This window comes from Drosophila gunungcola, assembly GCF_025200985.1.
Source record: "Drosophila gunungcola strain Sukarami chromosome 3L unlocalized genomic scaffold, Dgunungcola_SK_2 000002F, whole genome shotgun sequence".
In the NCBI taxonomy this organism is placed as follows: domain Eukaryota; kingdom Metazoa; phylum Arthropoda; class Insecta; order Diptera; family Drosophilidae; genus Drosophila; species Drosophila gunungcola.
Genome location: NW_026453178.1, coordinates 7,633,479 through 7,658,650, shown reverse-complemented (window position 1 = coordinate 7,658,650; position 25,172 = coordinate 7,633,479). Strand labels below are relative to the sequence as shown.

The following is a 25,172-nucleotide window of genomic DNA, read 5'->3' as shown; positions in this document are numbered from 1 at the left end:
TGGGGGGTAAGAGCGCTTCGAAACCTCTGAAAAATATATCCCTTTCATGGAACATTTTTCACATATCCCATTTTTTTACGCCTTCATTTAATGTCCGTTGTTCTCTGCTCAAGTGGAATTATTGTTCGCTGGAATTATTGTCATTAATTAAATGTTTGATGCGGCATGTTAATTTATTGAATTTAAACAGTTCTTCTTAAAGGGTTAAGCTCTGTTTCATTTTGCTTTCCAGTGAACATAATAAATTACAGGGCTGGCAAAAAGTAATTATAACGTGAAATATTGCAGAAAAGAGATGTGAACTCATTGAAAGATATATAAAGTAATTTTCCTTAAAAAATCTCCTTACTTTTTTTCGGTGTTTTATGACCTGGCAAATACATTTTTAAAATTCTCCTAAAAGATGAATTACTGCATTTATGATCGGTGTTGCCCACGCTATGTCAACATTTAATAAATGAAAAATTATGGCAAACAAATTTGTGCCCGAACCGACAAAAAATATGTGAATTGTCCAACATTTTGTGGCAGTTTAAAACACAGCCAAAGGCGATGGTAATAAATGCATAAAATGCATGTTGTAATTTTGCTTGAAATGTATTAGTACATATGTATGCAAAAAAAGAGAACAAAAAATTTATGGACAACTGTTGAGGGTCAAATGTTTTATGAGATTTCATGGGACATTTTCTTTAAATGTATTCTATCTGAATTGTCAGCGCTTATAATTTATTTACATATTCATTGCGATTGCGATTGCGCTGCACGTACTCATAGCTTTTAAAAGATTCGAGTGGCTTTTTTTTTAGAACCTTTGTCATGGTCCATATTTGGTATATTTGACATTTGCATTCAAAGTTAAAAGTCAAAGAAGAGGTTATTGCGCGAATTTAATGTTGTTATTATATATCAGAAAACTGTCGCATACAATTCGCTGCACTCTTAAATGTCACGGCCTCTCCTCTCTAATATTTTCTATTTGCTAAATCATTTTCAGATTGGTTCAACTTCATTAGACATCAAATAGGCCGTGGGCTGTCTGGGAATCTAATGCCGAACGAGATGGCCAATATGTATATATATCTCTACCATCTCTGTTTATCCATCATCATCATTTCCATCAGCCTACATGATTTCCTTTTGTATTTTTTTTTTTATATTTACTCGCGCTTGGTTGCGTGTGAATTTCGTAATGCAATAATGAAGAAGTATAGGAGAAGTGGGCGTTATAGAGCATACGGGTAAATCCCCCTTCTCTGTTCTCCAATCTCGATTCCATTTGTCGACAACAACAACAGTAATTGCTGTAACACCTTGCCCAATATGCAAATTTGCTATTAATATGCATAAATTGCTGAAGGTGGGTGGATGAATCGCAGAAGGGGGAAATAAAAGAAGCACAACGAAGGCGCGACTTTGTTGTCAACGCTTGAGTTATATGTAAGGTTGCACAGAGAAAAAAACAACAAATGTTGACCTTCTTGGTTTATTATTAATATTGCTTAACAACAATATCATAATGATATTTACTTACATTTCTTTTGAAATTATGTTACAAGCACCGAAATAAGTAAAACCTTTTTAGAACTCTTGTGATTTACTGGATATGTACCTAGTGTAATCAATATTAATATGATATACTAACATATAACTAGAATTGAGTTTGATGGATTGCATTTCATTGGGAGTATAGTCTCAAAGATTTTAATTTAAAAATAAACTACATATTGCAAACTTTTTCTCCTCATGTTTTTGCATCTGCCAGTGTTTCCTGTTTCATTTCCTACATGACAGACATCATTCAGAGAATGGCAAACAAGTGCAATCAACTCCAAGCGGTTAGCTAGAAAGAGAGGGATTGAAAAACTAGAAAGAGTCGGGGGTATAGGAACCCCAGACAAGTTGTTGACAAGGTTGGGTGGCGAGGGGATCGGAAAAACACTGGGCTTGGCACGTGGCAACCTAGCATTTTATTGCAAATTGGGTTCTCCATATAGTTTTCATATGGACTGAACGGCTCAACTATTTATAACTCAATCAATGATAGACCTCCATTCGAAAGTTGTAAGTTCAATTAGGTGGGAAATTGTGAGGCATTCGTTTGTAAGTTGATTTTTCGACATTTTATTTGGGGTCAACATTGATTGAATGATAAAGGAAGTGCAAGAAATTTGCTGACAAATCTAATCAAAATTGTGTTCAGAAATTAATTAATACTTAGGTTGGTGTATTTCAAAGTCACATTCGTAAAAGCAGGACCTTTTATAATAAAAGGATAAGCCAAGTAAAATGATTTGGGCCCTAATTTTTCGTATGATTCAAATCAGAATCATTCTTCATTTTCTTTAGATTTGCCTACTCCTTGACCCTTTCAATCAATCAAAATCTTGAATGTTTTGTCGGTTTTTCAATTGCTGTCTGTGTTCACAAATGATTCCTCTCATGCTTTATACATTGCAGTTAAGCAAATCGCTGCAAAATGCTTGCGCCCATTATCCGTTGCCCCTTTCAATTGCAAACCCAAAAAAAATTTCAATAAAAAAGATTTACGCTTGGATTTTTTTGTTGTATTTTATTTCTTCTTGCAATGTACGTGGCGCACATCTCAAAAGCATTTCAAAAGCATTTCTCACATGCAATTCGGGCGAGGCAGGAGTTTTTTCTTATTTTTTTTCTCCCATTTCTACGCAACCTCGAAGCTGGCTGTCAACTTCTTCCTATTTCCCCGCTCTACAAAATCTATCCTATATGTGGAATTTCGGTCCCTTTTCCGCCCAAAATGATTGAGTTTGACGCGCTGGCAGCATCAATTGCATGCAAATTTTGTTATTATCTGCATTGCTTTTACACTCTTTGCTTTTTGCAATTGAAATGCCAATTTTCCTTGGTGCTCTTTGACGGATTTGTCTGTTTAGTGAGGAAAGAATGCATTGATTTTTATAAGGATAAGCTGATTAGATCAATCAAAGCAGAAGAGATATCCAGATGATGAAAAGGATACAAAAATGTAAAACTATAAATACCAATAAAGAAGGTTGCAAAAATAAATGCTTATAGATGAAAATATATATAAGAGAATGTATAATGAAAACCCAAATTCTTTTAACAAAATTCTATTTTGTTACAATATTTAACCACCTTTAACTTTGTTAAATTTCCAGATACATATCTAGCAGGAAACGACCCAACGAAAAACCAAGTAGCCTTAAAAGTTTCTTGTAAACTTTAACTAGCAAAGAGTAATCAACGGAAATTTATGTTGTTGCTTCTCAAGGTTTTGTTTTTTTGTCCGAGTTGTAATAGTCAATTTCGGTGGAGTTTGTCCCCTCGACAGCCCCCACTCATTTAATTAGCCAACAAATATGTGTTGACAGCTGCTGCTTGACAATCTTTTAGCTAGAAATTTGTCCCTCAGCTTGAAATGAAAATACTTGTGAAGTCGAAGCGGTGACACTTTTGCTTTTGTTTTCACAGCGGCCTGAGGCTGGGGGAAAATTCGCTGGAAGCTGGCAGCTGGGGGGCCCAGGAGGAAGTTGTAGACAAGAGCTGGCGCTCAGTGGGTTAAGGAGGTGTGGAGGTGATGTGGTGCGGGCTTTGAGGTGGGTTAAACAACAACTTGCCACAGCTGCTGGTTGCAAGTTGAACACAAGTTTCACTTGTTTCCCTGTCTCTTTACTTGAATAGAGTTTTTTAGATAAACAAAGAAATATATTTGAGGATTTTAAATTAGATGCTTTTCTTTAAAATAGAAGACTTATTGAAATTAATTTATTTTTAGTTTTTTAACAGAGGTAAAAAAAGTGTTGGTAAAATCCAAAATAATATAAAAATGATTTCTTTGTCTAAACAAATATGTAAGAAAACTGTTTTTAAAATGTTGTATAAATGAGAAATTTAAAAACATATATTTTTTATGTCTGAGAAGACAAAACAAGATACATTTAAAGTACAAGTTTAGACATAATATTTTTTTCTGTGCTGCCAAGTTCGAGAACTCAACCCAGTTAGCTGTTGTTTTTGTGTTTATTACTGAGTTTGCTTTTCTAGCTAATAACCCCCTGATTCTACTACCAGCCCCCTACATTTTCATGCACCACTTCAAGGACACTTAAAGCTGCCTTCGGCGGTGTATACAATGCATAAATTTGGTTTCTGATTGCAAGCCCAAGCCAAAATGTTAATTAGCTGCAAGCCGCACCGCACGTGAGACCCCAAAAAAAATAATGCTGCCCGAGTAATAACAATAACAGCCCAGCCGAGGCAGCAAATTACGCGCCTGCGCTGTGAAGTTAAGTGAAGTGCAGTGCAGTGCAGTGCAGTGCAGCGAGGTGAAGTACAATAAATGAAGTTGACCGAAAAAGAAACTACGAAAACCATTAAGAATCACTTGAAATTTGGATTCTTTGTTGTTGCTTATTTGATGCCCTAACCAGAAAAATAAGTGAACGGCGAAGAGATTTGGTCATGATGAGTTTGCAGTATATAAAATCCACATGTATATGCTTGGAATAATTAGCAAAGCTAATTATGTACTAGGAAGCACAAAAAGATTTGTATCATTCGATTTTTGGAGAGCATTTTTCAATCAAAGGAAATACAAGAAAAATAGGTCAATGACCAATGTCCTATTTTTAATGAACAAAATATTTGATTTTCTTAAAATGAAATCCTAATACAATTAATTAATACAATAAATTAACTAATACAAGCAAAGTTGCAAATAAAATTGCTGAAGATTTTTGTGGCCCACATAGTGTATGCCAAAAGTCGCCCTGTTTCACCTGCTCGCATTTAATGCTTCAAACCGCAAAACGCAACAAATGCAGTCGCTAAATTACAGCAGCGGCGCAGTCGCGAAATATTACAGAATTTACAGGCTGCCGAAGCGGACAAAGAAATAAATATAAAACAAAGGGGCTGCCAAAGGAGCAGAATTGAAACCGAAGGGGGGAATATCACGTCGCTCCTGTAGAGCGCAAAAAACTTTGCCACTTAAGACGGCGACGGAGATTCAGACTTGAAGACGGCGACGGCTTAGCAGGGTAACAAAAAAAAAATAATGAAAAAGAAAAAAAAAAAAACCAGTAACCAAAGTTGTCGGCACTTTTTGTTGTTGCGTTTGCAATGCGCCGCGAAAAGTGCTCAAAATTGTTGAACTGCTTTTGGCTTTGGCAACTGCCGACAACTTCGGGCAAGAGGGGGTTAAATGTGCAACATTGTGGCTGGCAACATTTTTTGCTGCCGCTGCTGCGGATTTAGGTTTTTCTCCCTCCACCTTTTTTCATCGGTCACTTTACGCATTTTGCGGCCCAACTGGAGTTGGATAAATATTGTAAATTGATTTCAAATGGGCAAGGGGTAGAAGAGTTGCTCCCCTGGTTAGATTTTTTGATGTGATTGCCTGCGAGTTCCTTCATCATCTCTTCACCGCAAGCGAAAATAAATCAGCGCTTGTCTGTCTGCTGTCTGACTGTGGTTCTTTTTCCCCTCATTTTTTTTTTATTTTTGTAAATGTATATAAGTTTTTTTTTTTGTATTCTGCTGACCGTCAGTGGCCGGACTTGGCCTCCTCCCCCACATGAAAGAGCCCGAGCTTAGGCGTGTTTTGTATCTGCGCTCCGTCAGCAGTAGTATAACATCATCAAGGGGTCAACAAATTTCTTGGTGATTTTTCGCTTTGTGCCTTTTTACTTGCGGCATTTAATGTCTCGGCAGCGACACTTAACATGCAACGTGATTTTTATTGCAACTCCATAATTTATGACCAACCCCACGTAATCCCCTTCAAATGAGGTGTAAATTGTTGACTGTATTGTCTAGGGATTAAATTTAAATTTAAACTGCCAGTTCAATGACACTGCAGAATTTCCTGATTGTTGATTATTGATTATTGATATCGATGCGATTGTGTTTAAATAATGCTTATGTTATTTATTTATTTTGCAGGTTCTCTCGGCCCTGGACATTCTACAGCCACCGCATTTGGATTTCTTTCAAGAAATGTATCCTTTTTACAAAAAGAAAACTCAAAGAAAAGTTGTTTTTTGCACGCTAAAGTGTGAAATTTAGGCTAATGTGAAATTTCGTGGTTTTCAGGAAGCCATTTAAATTTCCTAATTAAATAATAGCGGTTTTACAGCTTAAAGAGGTGTTAAAAGAGATATATTCCTTTTAAGTCCTTTTAATACTCGGTTTAAATCGTTCAAGACATTTTTATGCAATATAAATAAGTAATTTTCTAAGGAATATTAAAAAAAATTAAAAGTAATAATTTAATTCAGGTCGGTAATAACGATTTATTATGTCAACTAAATAATGATAAAATATTCAATTTTGAGTTAATTTCCTTATATAATTGATTTAACTTTTTTTTGAAATCTCTATAATGAACTTGCTCGAGTCTTCCATGAATATGCCAATTAAAAATCAAACCTATTTATTTTCATAATCTTTTTCCCCAACAAAACACTAGAAACCAAAAAATTCGATTTTGCAAATTTTGTTGCCTGTTTTTCGAGCGTCGCAGCCCAAACTTTTGGGCTAAAAGCAAATGTAACTAATTGAAAAAGTTTTTAAGCACACACAAACAAGACAAAAAATGATGGGAAAAAGATTGGGGAGTTTCAAACTTGTTGTTTGTTCTTTTTGGCATGTCGCTATCAAATTGGTTTCCACCTTAACCCCTCATTCGAATCGATCAATAGCTATGTGATAACGGAGCTGCTGCAATCGGATCTGCACAAGATAATCGTATCGCCGCAGCACCTCTCCGCCGACCACATCAAGGTGTTCCTGTACCAGATCCTGCGCGGCCTCAAGTATCTGCACTCGGCCCGCATCCTGCATCGCGACATCAAGCCGGGCAATCTGCTGGTCAACTCGAATTGCGTGCTCAAGATCTGTGATTTCGGATTGGCCCGCGTGGAGGAGCCGGACCAGGCCAAGCACATGACCCAGGAGGTGGTCACCCAGTACTACCGCGCCCCGGAGATTCTGATGGGCGCTCGTCATTACTCGTCGGCGGTGGATGTGTGGTCGGTGGGCTGCATTTTTGGCGAGCTCTTGGGTCGTCGCATCCTGTTCCAGGCGCAGAATCCCGTGCAGCAGCTGGAGCTGATCACCGAACTGTTGGGCACGCCCACCATGGAGGACATGCGGCACGCCTGCGAAGGTGCCCGCACCCACATGCTGCGCCGGGCGCCCAAGCCGCCATCCTTCTCGGTGCTCTACACACTCAGCTCGCACGCCACGCACGAGGCTGTGCACCTGCTCTGCCAGATGCTGGTTTTCGATCCGGTAAGATATGCCACATTGGTGTACTAAATTTATACAAAAAATTCAATAGCAAATCCAACCAAGAAAATCATTTATAGCCACTGTTACAATAGCATCAATTATCTTACCATCACATGTAAATTTTAATTTACTTTAACAAATATAAAAATAACAATTAGACAAGAAAAATAGTTTAGACTCATGTTAAAAAAAAACGGATCCAAGCTGTTTGAGAATCAGACCTGATAGCAAGTGTAAAAATAGCAAGTAAGACATCAAATTGTGCAAAGTGGCCTTTATAAAGGCTAATTCTTAAAGCTAAAAAGATAAGATAATCCTGCAATACATCGATTTTTAATAATTTATTAGATGTTAGATGAAAATAATGTACAAAGTTAATTAATTGTCAAACGGCTCAAAATCCTACTTATTTGTAAGTTAAGCCAAACAATGAAATTGTTGTTTACAACTTAAAAGCAAAAATTACCCAAAATCTCAAAAGGGAAATCAAATTCTGTAAAGAGCCTTAACAGATATGGTGGCTTACAATTTATGCAATTTAAGATCGAAGTTAAAAAAAAATGTTAATTTAACTAACAATAACTATTTGTAAATTCACCAGGACAAGCGCATTTCTGTGACAGATGCCCTGGCGCATCCATATCTGGATGAGGGACGTCTGCGGTACCACTCGTGCATGTGCAAATGCTGCTTCACTACCTCGGCCGGAATGCGCCAGTACACGGCCGACTTTGAGCCCTCCGCCGGCCAGCCCTTCGATGATCTATGGGAGCGCAAGCTCACCTCCGTGCAGCAGGTCAAGGGTGAGTGAGAATAATTGAAATAGTAGCCAGAAATACTTAATCAATGTGAAACTTGCAGAGGAGATGCACAAGTTCATAGCCGAGCAACTGCAAACGGGTCGTGTGCCGCTTTGCATCAATCCACAGAGTGCGGCCTTCAAGAGTTTCGCCAGGTGAGTGCAGAGTTGTTCCTTGCCAATACCTTTAAAAACTTTTTCCAACGAAAAAATACCTTTTCCAATTTTCCCACCTCTGCACGCAGTCCTGTCCACTTTACCAAAAAAAAAAAAAAAAAAAAACTTTTTTAAAAATCTACCACCTTTAGTCAAAATTGTATTCCCTATTTTCTATCTATATTCTTTTGTTATAATTGATTTGATACTTTTTGTTTAAATTGATTGACCATGGCTTCCGTGTAATGTTCTTTTTGATCCTATCCCTATTAATTGTCGTATCTGTCCCCAAACTCAAACTATCTCTAAATAACTCTATCTACCGAACTACGTTTATAATTTGTAACCTTATTTTTAAATGATCTTTTTTTCGTTTGTTCTTTTATTTTTGTTGTTCAACATGGATATTAATCTTGAAATTTCTATTAAATCGAATCGTTATATTTGCGTTGTTAAGCCAATGAGAATGAGAAAATCTACTACTACTACCACTACCACTACTACCACTACAACTTGCACTGCTGCTCCTGCCGCTGCTCCAATCCGCCGCCGCCTACTGTTGCCTACTGCCTTCGAAAACCGATCCAGATCCAGATCGAGATCGTTATCCAGATCAAGATACTAGGCGCGCGAGACTACTCTCACTAGAACGAATCGATATAGAAACGCAGAAGTCACAAGATTCTATCTACTATCCGTAATCTGCCGAATGATTGAAGAATGATAATGAATGAAAATGCAATGAAAATGAAAAGAAAATGAATATGAAAGAAATGCCAAGATAAAGAAACAATTATACAGATACAGAATATGAGGCCTCGGGGCGGCAACTGTCTCTCTACTCCTTCTTAGGTCTGTTGATAAAGCGAAAGCCTTACTAAATATTTATTTATTTAGTTTATCACCTATTTGTTCATATCTGTTTATCTATTTTTCTACCTTATGCAAATGTGTATAAAAACAAAAAAAGACAAAACAAAAACCAAAAAAAAAAAAACGACATAACTTTCTTAGCTTTAACTTTTACTTATTACTTAACTTTTCATTTTGATTTATAATTTTGATTTCATCTTTTTTAAATGGGTGTTTTTGCGTAAATATTGTGTACATAAATGTTTTCTTAAACCAGCAAAAAAAACGACAGTCTAATCAGAAATATTATAAAATTGTTTACAAATGTCGCACAGAAAATTGAAAACAAAATTGGCAAGGCAAATAAATGAAAAAAAAAAGGAAAAGTTAAAATTATGAGAGACATTTTCAACTATTTTATAAAGCAACAAAATCGAACCAAGTCGAACATAATGCATACAAACAGCTCCATAATCAATTTTGTGTTAATGTTTTGTGTTCGCATTCAACTCTTATATCTATATATACTATATATTCGTTATCGTGTACAGTATACAGATTTCATCAAGTTATTTAAGCCCATACGCACCCATAGACCATATCCCTCCCATGTTCCGAAACTGCAATCATTCCCATAGAAAATGTAACGCACACTTATCATAAAAAGAAAAAAACGACTTTTCAAACAATTTAAAGCGTACCAAACATATTGAAATTGAATATTCATTGTTTAAATCAAACATTTTTTATAATATGTATTTATTTAATATCAATAACGAAAGAATCGTCATCTAGTTATTAAATGAAATTATATAACTCAAGTGGTAAAAAAAAATTGTTTCCATTTTAAAACAGCTCTTGCACCAACCAGCCAATCATTTAGCTCAGTCATTGTCCTGCATAACCCTACAAAAACTCTTATTCTATGCAGCTTTAATACACAAGCCTCGAGTTAACATCCATATGCTTGGATTAAATAAAATAAATTAAAATATTGCACAGAAAATCATGCCAAATAACATTTGTACAGTTTGCAGTGCAGCTGAGCAGCAGTGACAAAGAAAGAACTGAAGTAGATTTAAACGCTTGAACAACTACCACTCAATGACTTTTGATTATTATGATTAACAAAACGAAATTTTTACTTTGTATTTTGAGTCCCTCTCCAACCCAAACTCTTTTTGTAGTTCTAGTTTGTACATTTTCATTTCATGTTTTGTTTTAAGATTGTTTTAAATGGGAGCTATTTCTGTATTACGTTTGTATTTTGTCTTAAATTAAAGCTTTTAATGTTTTCTATCAATCTTACGTTGTACATGGCATGAACTAACTAATCTAGATGTTCATTTAATACCCAAATATTGAATTTCGGAATTAAAATTCGTTTATTTTATCATTTTCCCCCACCTGGATTTAGTTCGACCGTGGCACATCCTTCGGAGCTGCCGCCGTCGCCTCATCAATGGGAATGACGGCAAAATGAGGCTATTGCTGCCTAAAATCGAAACAAAAGCAACACAGCCAAACGATAGAACCTCGCCGCCGAAAAGAAGGAGGAGAGGAATCGATTCCCAGTCCAAAAAAAAACCCTCGAAAAGCCGCGAAAATCCAACCCAACTAAACCCAGAGATAACTCAGCCAGGAACAACGATTGAATAATTTTTAAGCGCCAAACGGCTTTTAAGTGGGCCTTTGTCTGTTTGAAAGTTAAAGCATTCCACCACCGAAATTAACTAAAAGAAAACAAACAAATATTTAATAATACTATAGACAAACAAATATGTAACGTAACTCAACTGAAACTAGTCTAAACTAAACAACAAAACTGTAGTTAAAGCAGCAGCAGCGACACAAAACCATGCAAGTTTTAAGTGAAGAAAAAATATTACAAAAATGTGTAACAAAAAGAGAGAGAAAGAGAGCGAGCAGCAGTAGATTCTACGCACTACAAACAAAGCGTAGTTAATAATATTAGTTTTTTTGGCAACAAAGCTAAAATTTTGTTGTGCTTGACAAGAATTGGAAGAATTGATCGAAAATTCAAATTAATGGTAAATAAATACAACACAAAATCGTTTTATGTTAAGCTCCTAAGAAATCTATGTATATGTAAATTAATTAGCAACACAGACAGACATCGTATTCATTATAAACAAATATGCTTAACTATTAAATATATCGATAAATATATTTAAAATAAAATAGTAACAAAATGCACTCAAATCCGAAATTTGTTTGCCAAAATTTACCTCAAGCGATTAACCAACCTTTTCATCCGTTAAAAGGATAAATTCATTTTCTGTTAGCTTACGACAAACATAATGATGTGTAGCTACAGCTAAATGATTACTAAGCGCAAAGAAAACAAATTCATTTGAAATTATGCATCTATTTTCATTTTCACAAACGTTTGAAGCTTCAATTTTGAAACTGGTTTCTAGATATATACTCTAAATGTATCTGACCACAAAAGGCGGTCAACACTAACTCAATATTAGAAAAACAAAAATATTTGATGAAATTAGTTCAAAGTTTCAACTGTCGACTGACTGAACAAAAATTACAATATAAATTAATATAAATATAAATTAAACAATTTCAACTTAATTTAGTTATGACAATTTTCGCTTTGATAATAGTTTGTTAAGCTTTTTAATCATATTTTTCATAAATGTAAACTAACAAATAAACAAACCATCAAAGGAAAAACCAACCAACAAGTGGACGACGCACTGCCCCCAGTGAATGGTTCTGGCGGATGAAGCCCAATGGGACGGAAATGGGGAATACCATTCCCCCTTTGGAGTCCCAAGGCGCCGCCCGAATCAATTCAATTTTAGTTGATATGTATACTTTGCTTTTAGTTGATTACCATGTAATATAGTTTAATTTTCGACTAACTACACCTCTGTCTCTCTCAATGCTCATTGCTTTAGGCTATAGCAAAGGTGCAGGACAGGATCGGTTATAGAGGATCAATTGCTAAGGCCTCGGCTGCCCAGAACATTATATATGTTAAGACTGAGTTTTCTCATTTGACGACGACGATTGATTAATTGAGGATATGCAATACGAAATTCACACTTGATTTTTTGGAAGAGTCAAAATTATGATCTAGCTTAAGCACTTAAACAAAATTAAAAATGTATACCGTAAATGTGTATTTTGAATGTCTTTTGTCTTTAATGTTTAGAGAAAAAAACAATGCAAAATATCTAATCGAAAACAAATAAAAATACGATAACGATGTAGAAGAAGCTGTCGAAGAAATTGAAACTGAAGCTAAACTAAACTTTTCCTCAATTCTCTTAACTGTGCTGCTTTCTTATGTATGTAGTTATTAATTATATCATTATATATATTAACCGATATATATATATATATATACATACATGTATGGATTAGCGTAAAACAAACGAAAACAAAACAAAAAAGCAAAACAAACATGAATTCAAAACTTTCACGGAGATCTCATAGCAAAAACAAAACGAAATGAAAGAAAAGAAAAGCAAAGGAAATCAGTGTGCAAAAAAGTAGAATTTCTTTTCAACTTTTGTTTATAACTAAAGTTTTTCTTAACCGTTAATATATAGAGTACAGATTAGAGATTACAGATTGTTTAACCCTCATTTGACCCCGGACAGACCCAGAGACCCACTCTCGAATGCAAGTTAAATTGACATCTACATCAGCATCATTTACATCTCTAAGCACTTACTCCCCATAATTATAGCTACTCGTATGGATAATTAGTTTTCGTTCGGCTTAGGCACCGTGTACATAACATTATCTCCACACCCCCACCAATAATTAGCCCACATCTCTCTCTAGCTCAGTAAGACGGTTAGCTATGAGGTAGCACGAGTACGATATAAGTTACGGACATGTACATTATACTACACACATAGCACAACCCTCGATTGGAGCAGGTCTGAACTAAAACATAACGAAATTCACACTCGATATATGCCGTTTGAAATGAGTTCATAAGTTAAGATAAACTGTAACTGTAAACTGCATTAGTATTTGACTTGTAAACCAATTTATGGATCATTCTTAACTATATATATTAGATACGTATTACGCATTAATTTACGTTAACTGAGAATAAAACAAAAACTTGTGTAAACTGTTTGTATAAAAAAAAAATAAGAACAAAACAAAAAAAAGAAAAAACGAATACATTTTGTTTCATTTGTCGTATTACTTGAAGTGGATCCAACCCAACCCAATGCATTTGCTAATTAGAATTTATAGCTATGTAACACAGTGAAAACCCGACAACTAGCACCTACTATATACGATATGTATATGTATTGTATGGACAATATTTGAGATTAAAACACACTACACAATTATTAAAGTTTGTATTAGAGTACAGGTCAGCATTCCGTTAAAACGGAAAACCTAAGGATGCCACGTATATTTACCCTTTTTGAATATTAACCAAATATATATGGGAATAACATCCTATAAAATTGGTGGGAGTCTAAGAGAAATCTTTTGAAATAAGAATTGGTCAAGTTTGGTAGATCTGACCATAAAAATGATTGCGCTCAGGTTATAAATTGTAAAAACTAAAACACTCTAATATATATGAGATAATCTCTAATTCGCATAACATAAAGATAACCCTATAAATGTACGTTTAACAAGTTTAACAAAAGGCTGTTTGTAGAAATTGTGACACAGTTTTTTTAACCCGAACCCACTACTAACCGTTGATTAACCAACTCGATGTGTAAATGCAAAAAGAAGAATCATACATCTTCGACTTCACAGTAAATGTAGTTGCTTACACTTACTTACCAGAGAAAAAAACTGGCTGCTCTTTGTGCACTCCAAAAAAATGTTGTAAATATTAAAAAAAAATTAAAATATAGTAATCGTCGTACTTAAATTTAGAGAAAACTTTGTGATTGCTTCTCATTGATGATAATGACATAAATGTTTCGTAGGGGAACCTAAAGGCAGATATTTTTTCTTAAAAACAGCATGTAAAAACACTCGATACGCTAACCGACAAAAAAAGGCAAACGCTAAATGTAGGACACACCAAAATGTAGTTAACAAACACGATATAAAGGTATATATATATATAACACCTATAACCACTGAAAATCGATGGCGATGCTTAACCAAAAATATGATATACGAGTATATGTGTACGGGAAATTTGCTAAATGTTGTAAAAAGTATATTACGCGATTATAATTGTAGCACTTGAAATGGAATCTCTCCGATCATGTAGAAATCCTCATCCAGTAAAAGCACGCAACAAAGTTCCCTAATACTTTACACACAATTTGGTTTCCTCGACCCGCAAGCTAAATTAAACATTAACTGTTTAACTGTATATATGTAATGTATTAACCACATTAACCAAATACCAACTGAAACGAAAATAAGCCCAACATTTACTTGGCTGCGTAAGTTGTAAATTACCAAATGCAATCCTTTCTCCAGGACGAAAAGAAAGTGAAACACAGAACTTTGCATAATTTACATGGAAATCGTAAAGACACACTAACCATTGTATTAACTAAACTAAACCACACTAACTAAAACCCGCATTAGAATTACTAAATATTATTATAACGTAACATGAAAAGAAAGAATATGGAAGACGAAACCGTAAGAAATGCTTTCAAACTAAATAAAGTTCTTTGGAATTACAATGCAAAAAACAAAAAAAAAAACCAAAAAGATACAAAAAAAAACAAGATATTTTTAATTGGGTGGTGTTACCACATAGTTATTCCTTCCCTGTTCCCCCAAAAATAAGACTCATGGATATTATTATTGTTGAGCTTAAATAAAGCTTTCATATATTCAATATAGAAAGGACTTCAATCTTGGTAAATCTTTTGTATGGCTTAACTTTTTCGAAATATACCCATCTTCAGCGGGGTAACATCAAATTTAGGATTGGCTTACATATCTAAATGGGGAGCTGCATCAGCTCTGCATTGGCTTACAAATTAAATTGGTCTGCTTCAGTCTTAGACAACGTAATGAAATGCCTTTTATGTGTATGATTCTTTCGAAAATAATGCGAACTTTTTCAAATGAAATGGAAAATAAAATGGTGTTGAAATACTGGTAACTAATCCTTGTTGCCGTAGATACTGTAGCTCTTCTCAACAAAGATTTGAATGGAGCGCTTGACATTCTGCTTGTGTGGCTCGGGCAACTGTTCCAGTTTAGGAAGGATCTTCATCAGGAAGCGGAAGTCAGGCGATAGATTAATGTTGGTCTCGATATCTTCCGTTTTTATTTTCTCCTCCAAATTTTCGGTCTTTTCGGTCTTTAAGATCTTGGTATTTGGAATTGGAAGTGGCATCTGAATGGGCGACGGCACTGGACTTGTTGTGGGCGGGATCCTGACAAAGTTTGTGGGATTCTTCTTGGGCGGCAACGTAATGTGTGGTCTGGGATTGATAACCGCCGACTTGGGTTTTACCACCGCTGGAGTTGGTTTGATCTGCTTCTGCTCTTTGTCCTGTATGCGATTTAGTATTTCGGGCAATAGTTTCTCCAAATGCTGGGTGAGATCCGCCTGCGGTTTGTCGGTCATAATCATTAGTTTTTTGCCCGCCGCTTCTTTGTTCTGCTCCACAACAACGAACATCTTGCGCTTCTTGGGCTGTCCATTGGTCTCAGGAGTATGGCCGTTGTTCCCATCTGATTTCTCGGTGATGACGTAGAGCTTCCTTTTCTTGGACTGACCGTTCTCCAAGCGGTTGAGCCCATTCTGGGAATCCTCTAGGGTGGTATTTTGTAGGGAAGCTTCATAATCGGAGTTTATGGACTGCACATCGCTGGAGGTCGAGGAGCTGATGGAGTGAGAACGCTGGGGCATGGGCATGATGCTGGTAATGGGCTTCTTGTCCTGGTGGGTCTTCTCCACATCTCTGGCAGGGCTCTGCAAAAAAAAGTGTTTTTATAATAGTTTGATTTTTTTTATAGAACAAGTTCTCTTAATTTAAGACGGACTTGTGTTACTTTGTTTTACTTATCTTATTGCAATCGCATTTAATGAATTATTTACATTTATGATATAATCGTGAGTAGAATAAAAAACGTATTTAACAAATAGCTCAAAATACTTAAAAAATAAAAAAAATAGTTAATCTAGTTTGATGGCTGATGATGACTGTGTGATGATGTTTATTTTCTTATCTTCAAAATTTAGTTATGCAGCTAAAATCTTCTGAATGATATGGAAATATGTTCTGAAAATTAAAAAAATTTCACTATGCTGTTGCCTAAAACTATAGTTTTTTCCGAGTTTAATAGTAAGGGTCATAATAGTTTAAATTTCAACCCCTATGAAAGCTGAACTTTTGTGCTACTACGGCACTACTCACCTCTACAAGTTGAATGGTGGTGTTGGCCGCCGTCGTTGACTTGACTTGACCGCTTCCTGCTCCTCCTCCGCCTCCTCCTCCCGTTATCATAGTCCCTCCATTATTTGGTAGAACTACTATCCCCTTGGTGGACTTGCGCAGCGGCGTCATCTTGATGCGGGTTTTGGCCATCTCCTGACGTTGGCTAAAATGTCTGAAGCAGATGCGTAGCTTTTGCAGGCCGCCGAGTTGATCTACCAGTTTGGCGCTGACGCCAAAGTGACGCAGCCAGTGCTTGCAGCTGCAACGAAAGAATAATAACAATAATAATAATTGACTACTATTACTAACCAACGAAAGCTCAATTCAGTACTTTTCTCGGGCAGAAGCTTTTCACTCATTCAAAAACAAGCATTGTGCGTAAATATTGAAATAAAAAACATACCAATTATCGGTGAAGAAGAGACGACGAGCGAGCTGCGATCGGTTCGGCTGCGCGGTTCTTTGTTTAATGTTTAATGATTAAACTGAAAAAACTGAACATTGGAGTTGTTCTTGCGGCGCTTTCAAATTAGATCCGACTTTCGCTCTCCGCTCTCTTTTGGAAAAGTTCTTGAAAAAGTTTCAGTTGCAATAAAAGCTCTTTTTATGCTTCTTTCGCAAGTGTGAGCGGGATGGGAGTGAGTGCTGCGCTTTTGTTTTCTCTTTCTCGCTTAGCGGAAGTTTTGTCGGGGATTGTTATTGTTATTTTCTGCTGTTATTGCAGCCTCTGCACAACTCCCCCCTTTTTTTGTTGCTCTTGTGGAAGATGAGGAAGCAGTCGAAGAGACGCTTATTTTGCTTTGTGTTTATGGCTTTCAGGGTGGACCACCCTAATCAAATCATTGCTTATCAAAAATATTGTGCAGGTCAGGAAACCCATCAAAAGTGTTTTAGGAAACATTTACTTAATTAAGAATGATTTTTTTATTTAACATTTTGGAGTTTTTGGTGGTACATTTATTTGATTACCAAGTTTGTACATTGAAATTCCCAGCATATTGATAAAAAAAAAGTATTCCCAAGTCGATCTGTAAAAATAAGACCCTTGGTGGGTGTGAATTGATTGATACACCGAACTTATAACGGGCTTACGAATGCTGAGAAATATAATAAAAACTTTTTATTAAAAAGCTTTTTTAAATAATGAATTACACTAATCAGTGAAATTAATAAAATTACGAATCTTCATGATTCATATTAAAATCTGTTATCGAAAGCTTACAAATTTCTATGAATTTCTTCAATGCCATGTTGATAACGCACTATCAAATCCAATCCTAACGAAAGTTGGGTACATTGTTTAAATTTGTTTACTTTTACTTTTAGTTCGCTTTATAAAAGGGACTTTGACTTTTTGGTTTCAAAGTACACTTGACAAATATGCCGCGCAAAAAGAAACGTAAAAAAAATCTCTTCTTGATAATATCTAACTCTAATCTTCAATGATAAAAAAAAACTTTGTTTTGTTTCAATAACTGAAAAAAAAAGAAAATTTAACAATATAATTCCACCAATATAGCCAAATTAAACTTAAATAAAAAAAACACTCTAAGACTTTGAGATTTTTTTGTACCATTAGATGAGCCACTGGTCCACTCTAAACTCCATGGCCAATGCCAAGTAACTTTAGCAGACGGAACTTCATTTTTTTGCTCACCAACTGCAGAACTAGAGGTGAAGAAGAGGCAAAGAAAAATAAAAGAACTTCACGGCCAACAGAGCAGAGCCCCACGCGCATTTGTGGCTGCATTTACAGGAGAGCTATAGGCGTGAGAGCTATAAATAAATGGGAGTCTGGAACTGGGACTGGGACTGGGACCTACCCCGCCTACATCGGCATTATTGCATTTCTGATTTCTGCACTGCAGTTTCAGCCGCCATGGCATTGAAATTTTCCTATGAAAATGATGCACTTCTATGCGAAGCGCAGAGAGAGTTCAATGGCCTTTGACTGGGAGTGCAGTATCGGTATCAAAAAAGAAGAGGAAGAGGAAGCTCTTTGGCGAGGGGAGGGGAGGCGAGGCCAAAGCTTCGGATTATATTGGTGTTAGTGCTTAAAATAAAGAATGATTCCCACCAATCCAAGCTTCGGTTCGATTCGATCGGAAAGCTCTTTAGAGGTTTCCTCCGCAAAAAAAACTGGTTTAATGCGGTTTTTGGTAGAATCAAACCGGGAGTTAAAGGTAACGCTTACCGATCGGGATCATGGACTGGAAAACGACGCAACTCATTTGGCTTTACTTCCTGGCAACCCATCAAACAAATCCTGGAGGACGATGTCATTACCTCCTTCCCACAAACTCTGGGATTCAGCGACACGGCCTGGCAAATCCGAAGAGTACTCATCCTACATAGGGAGAAAACAAGGATTCACAGTCGCATGAATAAAACTAGAAAATAGATTCTTAGGTACCCTTAGTTTTATTAAAGTTTTATGGAGCTTACATAAAAACAATTTAGAAAATTATTGTTTGGTTACATTAATTAGTTATGAGATTTCATACCTTGTTCTAGTTATTTCCGCTACAATTTTTCTTATTTTTACTTAAGAAATATTTTCTCTTCAAACTTTTTAACAAATAAATTAATTATTTAAATACTGTTTCATATCATATGTAAGAAATTATATTAAATTACTCTATCGTATCTATTTGCTTACATACATATATACTTTTTTTTTAAGAATAAATGAAAACTAGTGACCAAAAGAGCTTTCGCTCTCTATTGAATAAAAGCTTGATGCAAGTAGAAAAGCTCCAATAAAATGCACCAATGTAAAAGCTGTTTGGATAACTTGAGCTTACATTGCGGTGCCATCCCGCGTGTTCTTACATTAACAAAATACCATGAAATTATAAACGGACTACCTTTAAAAATTTGCGCTTTTCAGAGGTATTTAGGAGAGCAATGAACTCACCTGTCACCTGTGGCACTTTGATATATCTGTTCTGCCCGGCACTTGTGGGTTGAATAACCCTTCAGTTATTATGCTCGATTGTGCTTTAAAAAAATAAGCTGGATTGAAGCTTTTTGTCGCGGGACTTTTAATTCAAATGCCGATTATTACGATTGGATCGATTGGAAGGCTTGACTTTGTTGGGTCCGATTAAATGGCCTCCCAATCTGCTTATTTAGTGGCTTCGATTACCATTACGTTTTGCATTCTATACACTACATCCACTCGTGTTTGCCGACTGTGAAAGCTCTCGCTGCGTCACGCGAAGGCACTGTTTGGAAGCTCGGTTTGGAGAGAGTATCTCTTTTCGCTCAGGGTGACGAGCTTTCTGCCCATGCGTGAGATCTTCAGCAGAAAAGCTCTGACGCATTGGGAAACAGGCTAAGCTTTTCATTGAGAACAGTAAACACTCGCTATAGTAGTCTCTATACGTTTTCATCCCTTGTGTTTTGAAGGTAGAAGAGTATATTGTTTTCTTTGAATAATAAGTAACGAAGAAGATAGGGATTTTAATTTAAAAACATAAATATAAGCGTCAAGTTGTCGGACACAATAATAGCTAGAGTGTTGGGACCATTGTCTTAAGGAATTACTTATTTTATACACATATGTATAACATTTTTTTAACTCACCTGGTTGAAAGACAATTTGTTTGTATAATTCAATATAATTTGTTGAGCCTATTTTATACCTCAGATTAAAAGTTGAACTTACGTTCTTAAGTACATATAAACAGCATGTTAAATTCCAAATTAAAATTTGATTTAAACGATCCCCGTGAAATTTGCATTTAGATAGCAATTGCGCTTATCAACATTAAGTGTCATAAATTTGCAGCATTGCCAGGCTGCCAAGTTTTGCATCCCCATAATTAATTAAAATTGTTAAAAGCTTTTCCATAAATAAAGATACGAAGAGTTGCAGGTGTTGGTTTGGGGCGTGCGTTCAAACGATTTTTGTACATTAATTACGACTGTACAATTTGCGAGTGGCAGCCTTCATTTGGATATTTAAAAGCCAATCAATTGGCGGTTCGACGAAGTCATAAATTTCAATGGGCGCTCATTAGAAGAAGGAGGAAAACCCCCTCGAAAAAAACAGGGGCGTCGAGCCGCAGATAAGCATCCACTTGTCACATCACTCATATTTCCGAGACGTCAATTTGCATTGTCTGTGAAAATTGCAGCTTCTTGCTGTCACATGCCAATTGACCCATTCGCCTGTTATGGCCAGGCCAGCCTCAATTTTCCAAGTGCTTAAGCAAATAAAATTTTAACGGCTGGTTTTACAGCGCTTTTTATTTTTGCTAGCCAAATTGTCAATTGTGGTGGCTAGTTGATTGCATTTTACGACCGACAGCAGCATAATTACAGATGGGCCTGCTCTGTTTTCCCAAGAACAATTGTGAAAACACGAACTGAGTGGGCCGCAATCGAAAACGCGCTCAGTCAGCATTTTAATTTCTGTCTGATTGAGCTGAATGAGTCGATCTGGAGAACTAGAAGTGTGTGCCGGCGATGCCAGACGGCGATAAATCCCATGGGGCCAGGCTTCATCGCCTGTGTGGTCCTCTCTATATCTGTATCTGTCTGGCCGACAGCCGGGGGCAATCGTTAACTGGCAGCCGATTATGTGATTGGAATATTGACAATTAGGCGTTTACAAATTGATTTACTTGTAATTTTTATGGCGCCCCTGAGGGGGCTCTCCTTAAAACTTGCTAATGGATGCTCACAACAAATGGGGATCATTGTGGGGGCTTGAAGTTATTTAGCTAAAATAAGATCGTTTGGTGGCTGGAGTAAACAAAAAATCTTTGTCAGAAGTGGGATTCGAACCCACGCCTACAGAGTAGACTGCGACCTGAACGCAGCGCCTTAGACCACTCGGCCATCCTGACTCTTGAGCAACGGTAAGCCAAATTCCATTTTGGTTCGGGAACAATTGGGTTACAGGGCACCCTCGATACAGAGCCAAACTGAAATAATCTAGATCTATTCATTGAAGGTAAGGACCTTTGTAGCACACTTTTCCACAAAAACAACTAAGTTGCAAAATGTTAGGGAAGTTGGGAAATATCAGATTAAGAAAGCAAAAAATATTTAAAAACGCTTTACTTTGGTTTTTCAAACTACAATAAACTTATTAAAAAAACTTGTTTTTGGATTATTTTATTTATAATTTGCGATTTCACTCCCTGGCGCGTTCACTGTTTTATTCTAACCTTTATTGTATCAGTTATAATTTATAAGTTCATTTTAACACACTTTGTCGAAAACTTGAAAAAATTTAGAAAAATAGTTTGAAATTCGATCAAATGGAGAAGGAATAAAATAATTCTTGTCAGAAGTGGGATTCGAACCCACGCCTACAGAGTAGACTACGACCTGAACGTAGCGCCTTAGACCACTCGGCCATCCTGACTGTTAAACTAACGAGTGCTATTTCCCAGTTTGGTCTAAGACGAATTTGTTCTTAAGCATACTTCAATTATTTAAATTAAGTTACCAACAAAAAAAAATGTGACTACAGATGGAAAATATAATATACAAATAAATATAAAGTGGTCTAAAGACTTAAGATTTGAGGCAGCACCACGTCAACATATGTTTGTGCATCTTGGAAAAGGATATTTTTAAAGGGCTTCCTTAGGTATGAAAAATTAATAGTATTTTTCTTGAATTAGGTAAATATTTAACATAAAGAAAAAAAGAAGAGGTGTAAAAAAATTCTTGTCAGAAGTGGGATTCGAACCCACGCCTACAGAGTAGACTGCGACCTGAACGCAGCGCCTTAGACCACTCGGCCATCCTGACAGTTGCAGCTTGGGTGTCAAAAGACCAATCCGATTTGCTGGGATTTGGCTGAGGCGACATACGCCGTGTATAACATATGTAATATATGAAAATCACACTTAACACTTTGAACTTGCTGCCCACACTGAATGCACTCCCGATGAATTATTATAATCGGCAACCCAGAGGCAAAGACAAATTGCCGCTCGTCGCGTCATGGAAAGGTGTGTACGGACAGACAAGACACGAAATCAACATGCAGCCGATGGAAATGATAATAAAAAGCAGCCGAAATCAGGTCAACGTCATACATCACACTGTGCAGATTGGCAAGTGTCACTTTTTTTATATGTTTCGATTTGTTGCCCAACAAATGGCAGTAGTCAAGTAGTCGAGTAGTCAACAAAATGTCGATATTCATCGAAAAGGTTGTGAGGGGGAGATGGCGATCAAAACGGGAGTAATTAAGTTGTAGTTTTTCGGTAAGCCAAACTGGCAAAATGCCAACTAGCCCAAAGTGCGGACCGCTTGACATTTCACACGCAGCTGCAGTTGCTGGTCTTAGTTTTATTTTAGTTTTTTTTTTTTGTAGCAGCAGCAGCAGCAGCAGCAGCAGTTACTGGTCGCACGCACTTTCAATGCATTTCAATTAGTTACAGCCGCAGCCGCACAGCCGCTCCACTTTGACTTTGAGTGCCCGTACTGGATATTTTCCATTTTTATAGACAGATGGCATACACTTGATAGGCCTGAGCGTATGTTAATCGGCCGACTCGACCTGACAGCCCAAGTTAATTAAAGTTTGCGCTCCCAGCAGCCACCCAGCATACATAATTCGCATTAATTTGCTTGTTAGCCACCGAGACTGCTAAGATTACCTCAATTGCACTCTACTCATTATGATTAATGATCCCAGTGTACAAGAATTGTTTGAAAAACGCCTGTGACCCACAAAAGGCGACACAATTTCTTGTGGCGACTCGAAATAGAATTAGCAAATTGCCCGAATGTCAATCAGGCGTCATCAATCAAAATTTGTGCTACTGTCAACTCGATCACAATACAAATATAAATAAACGCAGCCCAGCGGTCTGCAGCAGCTGGGTGCAGCACAACATACATATTTAACTGGAGGTTGTAAATTACCATAACAATTCTGAATTCTGGGGAGCTATGTGGGTCAACAATGGAAAATCCCCTCCCGGCCAAAACCCCATGATATGTCAGCAGAGTTGTTAGCACAGCCGCACAAAGGTTAAAATAAGGCATTGAATGAGTTTCCAATTTCAGGCTGATGCAAATGGAGTTTGGATTAAGTTAACACCTCGATTACCTTGAGGCCGTCTTTATACATGTTCTTCAGCGCAAATCATTTAATGAAGATATTGTCCAGTTTCTCAAAGATTTAATCTGTCTCAGCACGTTGAATGCCCGGTGTTTTTGGGCGGGGAAAACTGTTTAATTTATTTAACTCTGATACCAAATGATAAATGGCTATTGCACAGCAGTGGACAGCCAAACGACATTCGTTTATGGAAGCTTTGATTTATTGGGTTCTTTTATATAATTGCAGTCATGTTTAAATGGGGATTTAGACTTAAAAAAAATCCATTTATCCGATCATATTCATATTTGAATTTGACTTTCAACAAAGAGATACTAGTAAAGATTAATTATTTTAAAAAATAAAAACACAGCTTTGAGTTATAACATAAAACTATTACAAATTACTCAATTAATGTGACAAAGCTAAGAAAACTTCTTAATTTTCTAAGCATGGCCTTAAATAACCTAAGGTCATATGGCCTTTTACATGATCTTAAGACATTAATTATGCTCAGATTTATGGCTATGTTTAGTCCATTAATCCTAAAATTAAGGAATTGGCCCTAAAATCAAGTAGTTTTGTTTTACTGAGTGTGATATATAAAGTGGTTCTCAAAGAGAATATTAAATCAAACAGCTAAAAGTCATAAATACAAATTTAATGTTCATCAACAAAACTTTCAATTTCAATAACATTTCAATTGGAGTTCGATTGTTCCAACTCCAGCGAGCAAAGTCAATGCTCTTTTTCAAGTTCAAAGTCAAATCAAACAGAAAACACCCAAAATATAAATGAAGGAGGGGTCTAAACAAACCGAAGACTTTTCGGAGCATTAATCAATTGTGGCTCTCCTTCTTATTTTTGCCCTGGCTATTTTGTCGCGACACTTTTCTGCCAAATTTGTACAAAGTTAATTAACAGGTTTCATTGTCTCGGCTTTTGGCGGCTCAAGCGAATACATATTTAAGTATTTTTCGCATTTTGCTGCTTAGTTTTTTTTTACGACCGCAATAAAACAAATTATTGTGGGGGCGTATACGTTATATTTGCATACAGAAAAGGGAGGGGTAGGTGGTGGTGGAGGAGTGGAGTGGAGTGGAGTGGCGGGGAGTAAAATGCAAAGAAAGCACTTAAAAACAAGTTGCACAAAAAAAGCCGGTACCCACTGCTTGTCTTAAACATTATACATACATAGATGCAATTTGTAGTTCCTACTTTTCTCCAAAAAAAAGTTTTACAAAATATATTTCCATATGTACATATATCAATTATTTTTGAAGTTCTACTTTAACGGAACACTTTGTTTTTGTATGGCCACAATCTCAAAAAAAAAATGTTTAATCCATTCAATTTTTAACAATGGTAACTTTAACTCTCCTTTATTTAATTGCTTACGTTATGTATTTTTTGCAACTGTCATTTAAGTTATTGGTTTGGTTATTTTTCAAAATCTCTCAGTTTGTAACGGATGCATATGCATATATGTACGTTTGTGTTTATCTTTTTGGTTTTTGTTTTGATTTATTTGTTTTTGAGGTTTTGCATTGCACGTGCAGCGTTTTAAGATATGCCTGTGTGTGAGAGAGAGATTTAGCTCGCC

At 36.3% G+C, this 25,172-nt stretch overlaps 2 protein-coding genes, 1 long non-coding RNA gene and 3 other non-coding genes across 11 annotated transcripts in view; 2 read left to right on the top strand and 4 right to left on the bottom strand.

Moving 5' to 3' along the window:
• LOC128257924 (serine/threonine-protein kinase NLK) overlaps window positions 1-12,496 on the top strand; it is a 70,266-nt gene extending 57,770 nt beyond the window's left edge. For 2 of the 4 annotated variants that reach the window (XR_008267919.1, XR_008267918.1), the window contains 6 exons: window positions 5,947-6,002; window positions 6,705-7,296; window positions 7,898-8,099; window positions 8,160-8,251; window positions 8,709-9,103; window positions 10,521-12,496. Coding sequence is in view for 2 of the 4 variants with exons in the window: in XM_052989211.1 (XP_052845171.1) it covers window positions 5,947-6,002; window positions 6,705-7,296; window positions 7,898-8,099; window positions 8,158-8,251; window positions 10,521-10,575 (999 nt within the window). In the remaining 2 variants the exon portion in view is untranslated. Of the gene's footprint in view, window positions 1-5,946; window positions 6,003-6,704; window positions 7,297-7,897; window positions 8,100-8,157; window positions 8,252-8,708; window positions 9,104-10,520 lie in introns of those variants that run through there. The other 2 variants (XM_052989211.1, XM_052989212.1) reach the window with 2 other exon arrangements.
• Window positions 12,497-14,917: 2,421 nt separating this feature from the next.
• Window positions 14,918-19,678, bottom strand: LOC128257925 (uncharacterized). 3 transcript variants are annotated; one of them, XM_052989214.1, is made up of 4 exons: window positions 19,408-19,678; window positions 18,689-18,835; window positions 16,474-16,753; window positions 14,918-16,028 (listed from the first exon to the last, which is right to left on the bottom strand). In XM_052989214.1, the coding sequence occupies exons 2-4, from the start codon at window positions 18,775-18,777 to the stop codon at window positions 15,210-15,212; spliced, it is 1,188 nt and encodes a 395-aa protein (XP_052845174.1). In that variant the 5' UTR covers window positions 18,778-18,835; window positions 19,408-19,678; the 3' UTR covers window positions 14,918-15,209. The 3 variants fall into 3 exon arrangements, with proteins under 3 accessions (XP_052845174.1, XP_052845173.1, XP_052845175.1); XM_052989213.1 differs by having other exon boundaries at window positions 18,689-18,841; window positions 19,412-19,678; XM_052989215.1 differs by lacking the exons at window positions 18,689-18,835; window positions 19,408-19,678 and adding an exon at window positions 16,898-17,467.
• A 1,589-nt stretch (window positions 19,679-21,267) lies between these two features.
• Window positions 21,268-21,350, bottom strand: Trnal-cag (transfer RNA leucine (anticodon CAG)). The gene has a single exon. It is a non-coding gene; the product is annotated as a tRNA-Leu (tRNA).
• A 441-nt stretch (window positions 21,351-21,791) lies between these two features.
• On the bottom strand, window positions 21,792-21,874 carry Trnal-cag (transfer RNA leucine (anticodon CAG)). The gene has a single exon. It is a non-coding gene; the product is annotated as a tRNA-Leu (tRNA).
• A 309-nt stretch (window positions 21,875-22,183) lies between these two features.
• Window positions 22,184-22,266, bottom strand: Trnal-cag (transfer RNA leucine (anticodon CAG)). Its single transcript has one exon. It is a non-coding gene; the product is annotated as a tRNA-Leu (tRNA).
• A 355-nt stretch (window positions 22,267-22,621) lies between these two features.
• On the top strand, window positions 22,622-23,504 carry LOC128257473 (uncharacterized). Its single transcript, XR_008267874.1, has 3 exons — window positions 22,622-22,727; window positions 22,838-23,000; window positions 23,063-23,504. It is a non-coding gene; the product is annotated as an uncharacterized LOC128257473 (long non-coding RNA).
• Window positions 23,505-25,172: the final 1,668 nt, after the last annotated feature.

Excerpts from the sequence above, each read along its gene's own strand:
- LOC128257925 (XM_052989213.1), bottom strand. The coding sequence starts at position 18,840 with ATGAGTACTCTTCGGATTTGCCAGGCCGTGTCGCTGAATCCCAGAGTT. Across the intron at positions 16,754-18,688 it reads CCAGTCCATGATCCCGATCG|CTGCAAGCACTGGCTGCGTC; the intron begins GTAAGCGTTACC and ends CTTTCGTTGCAG. Across the intron at positions 16,029-16,473 it reads CCACCATTCAACTTGTAGAG|AGCCCTGCCAGAGATGTGGA; the intron begins GTGAGTAGTGCC and ends TTTTTTTTGCAG.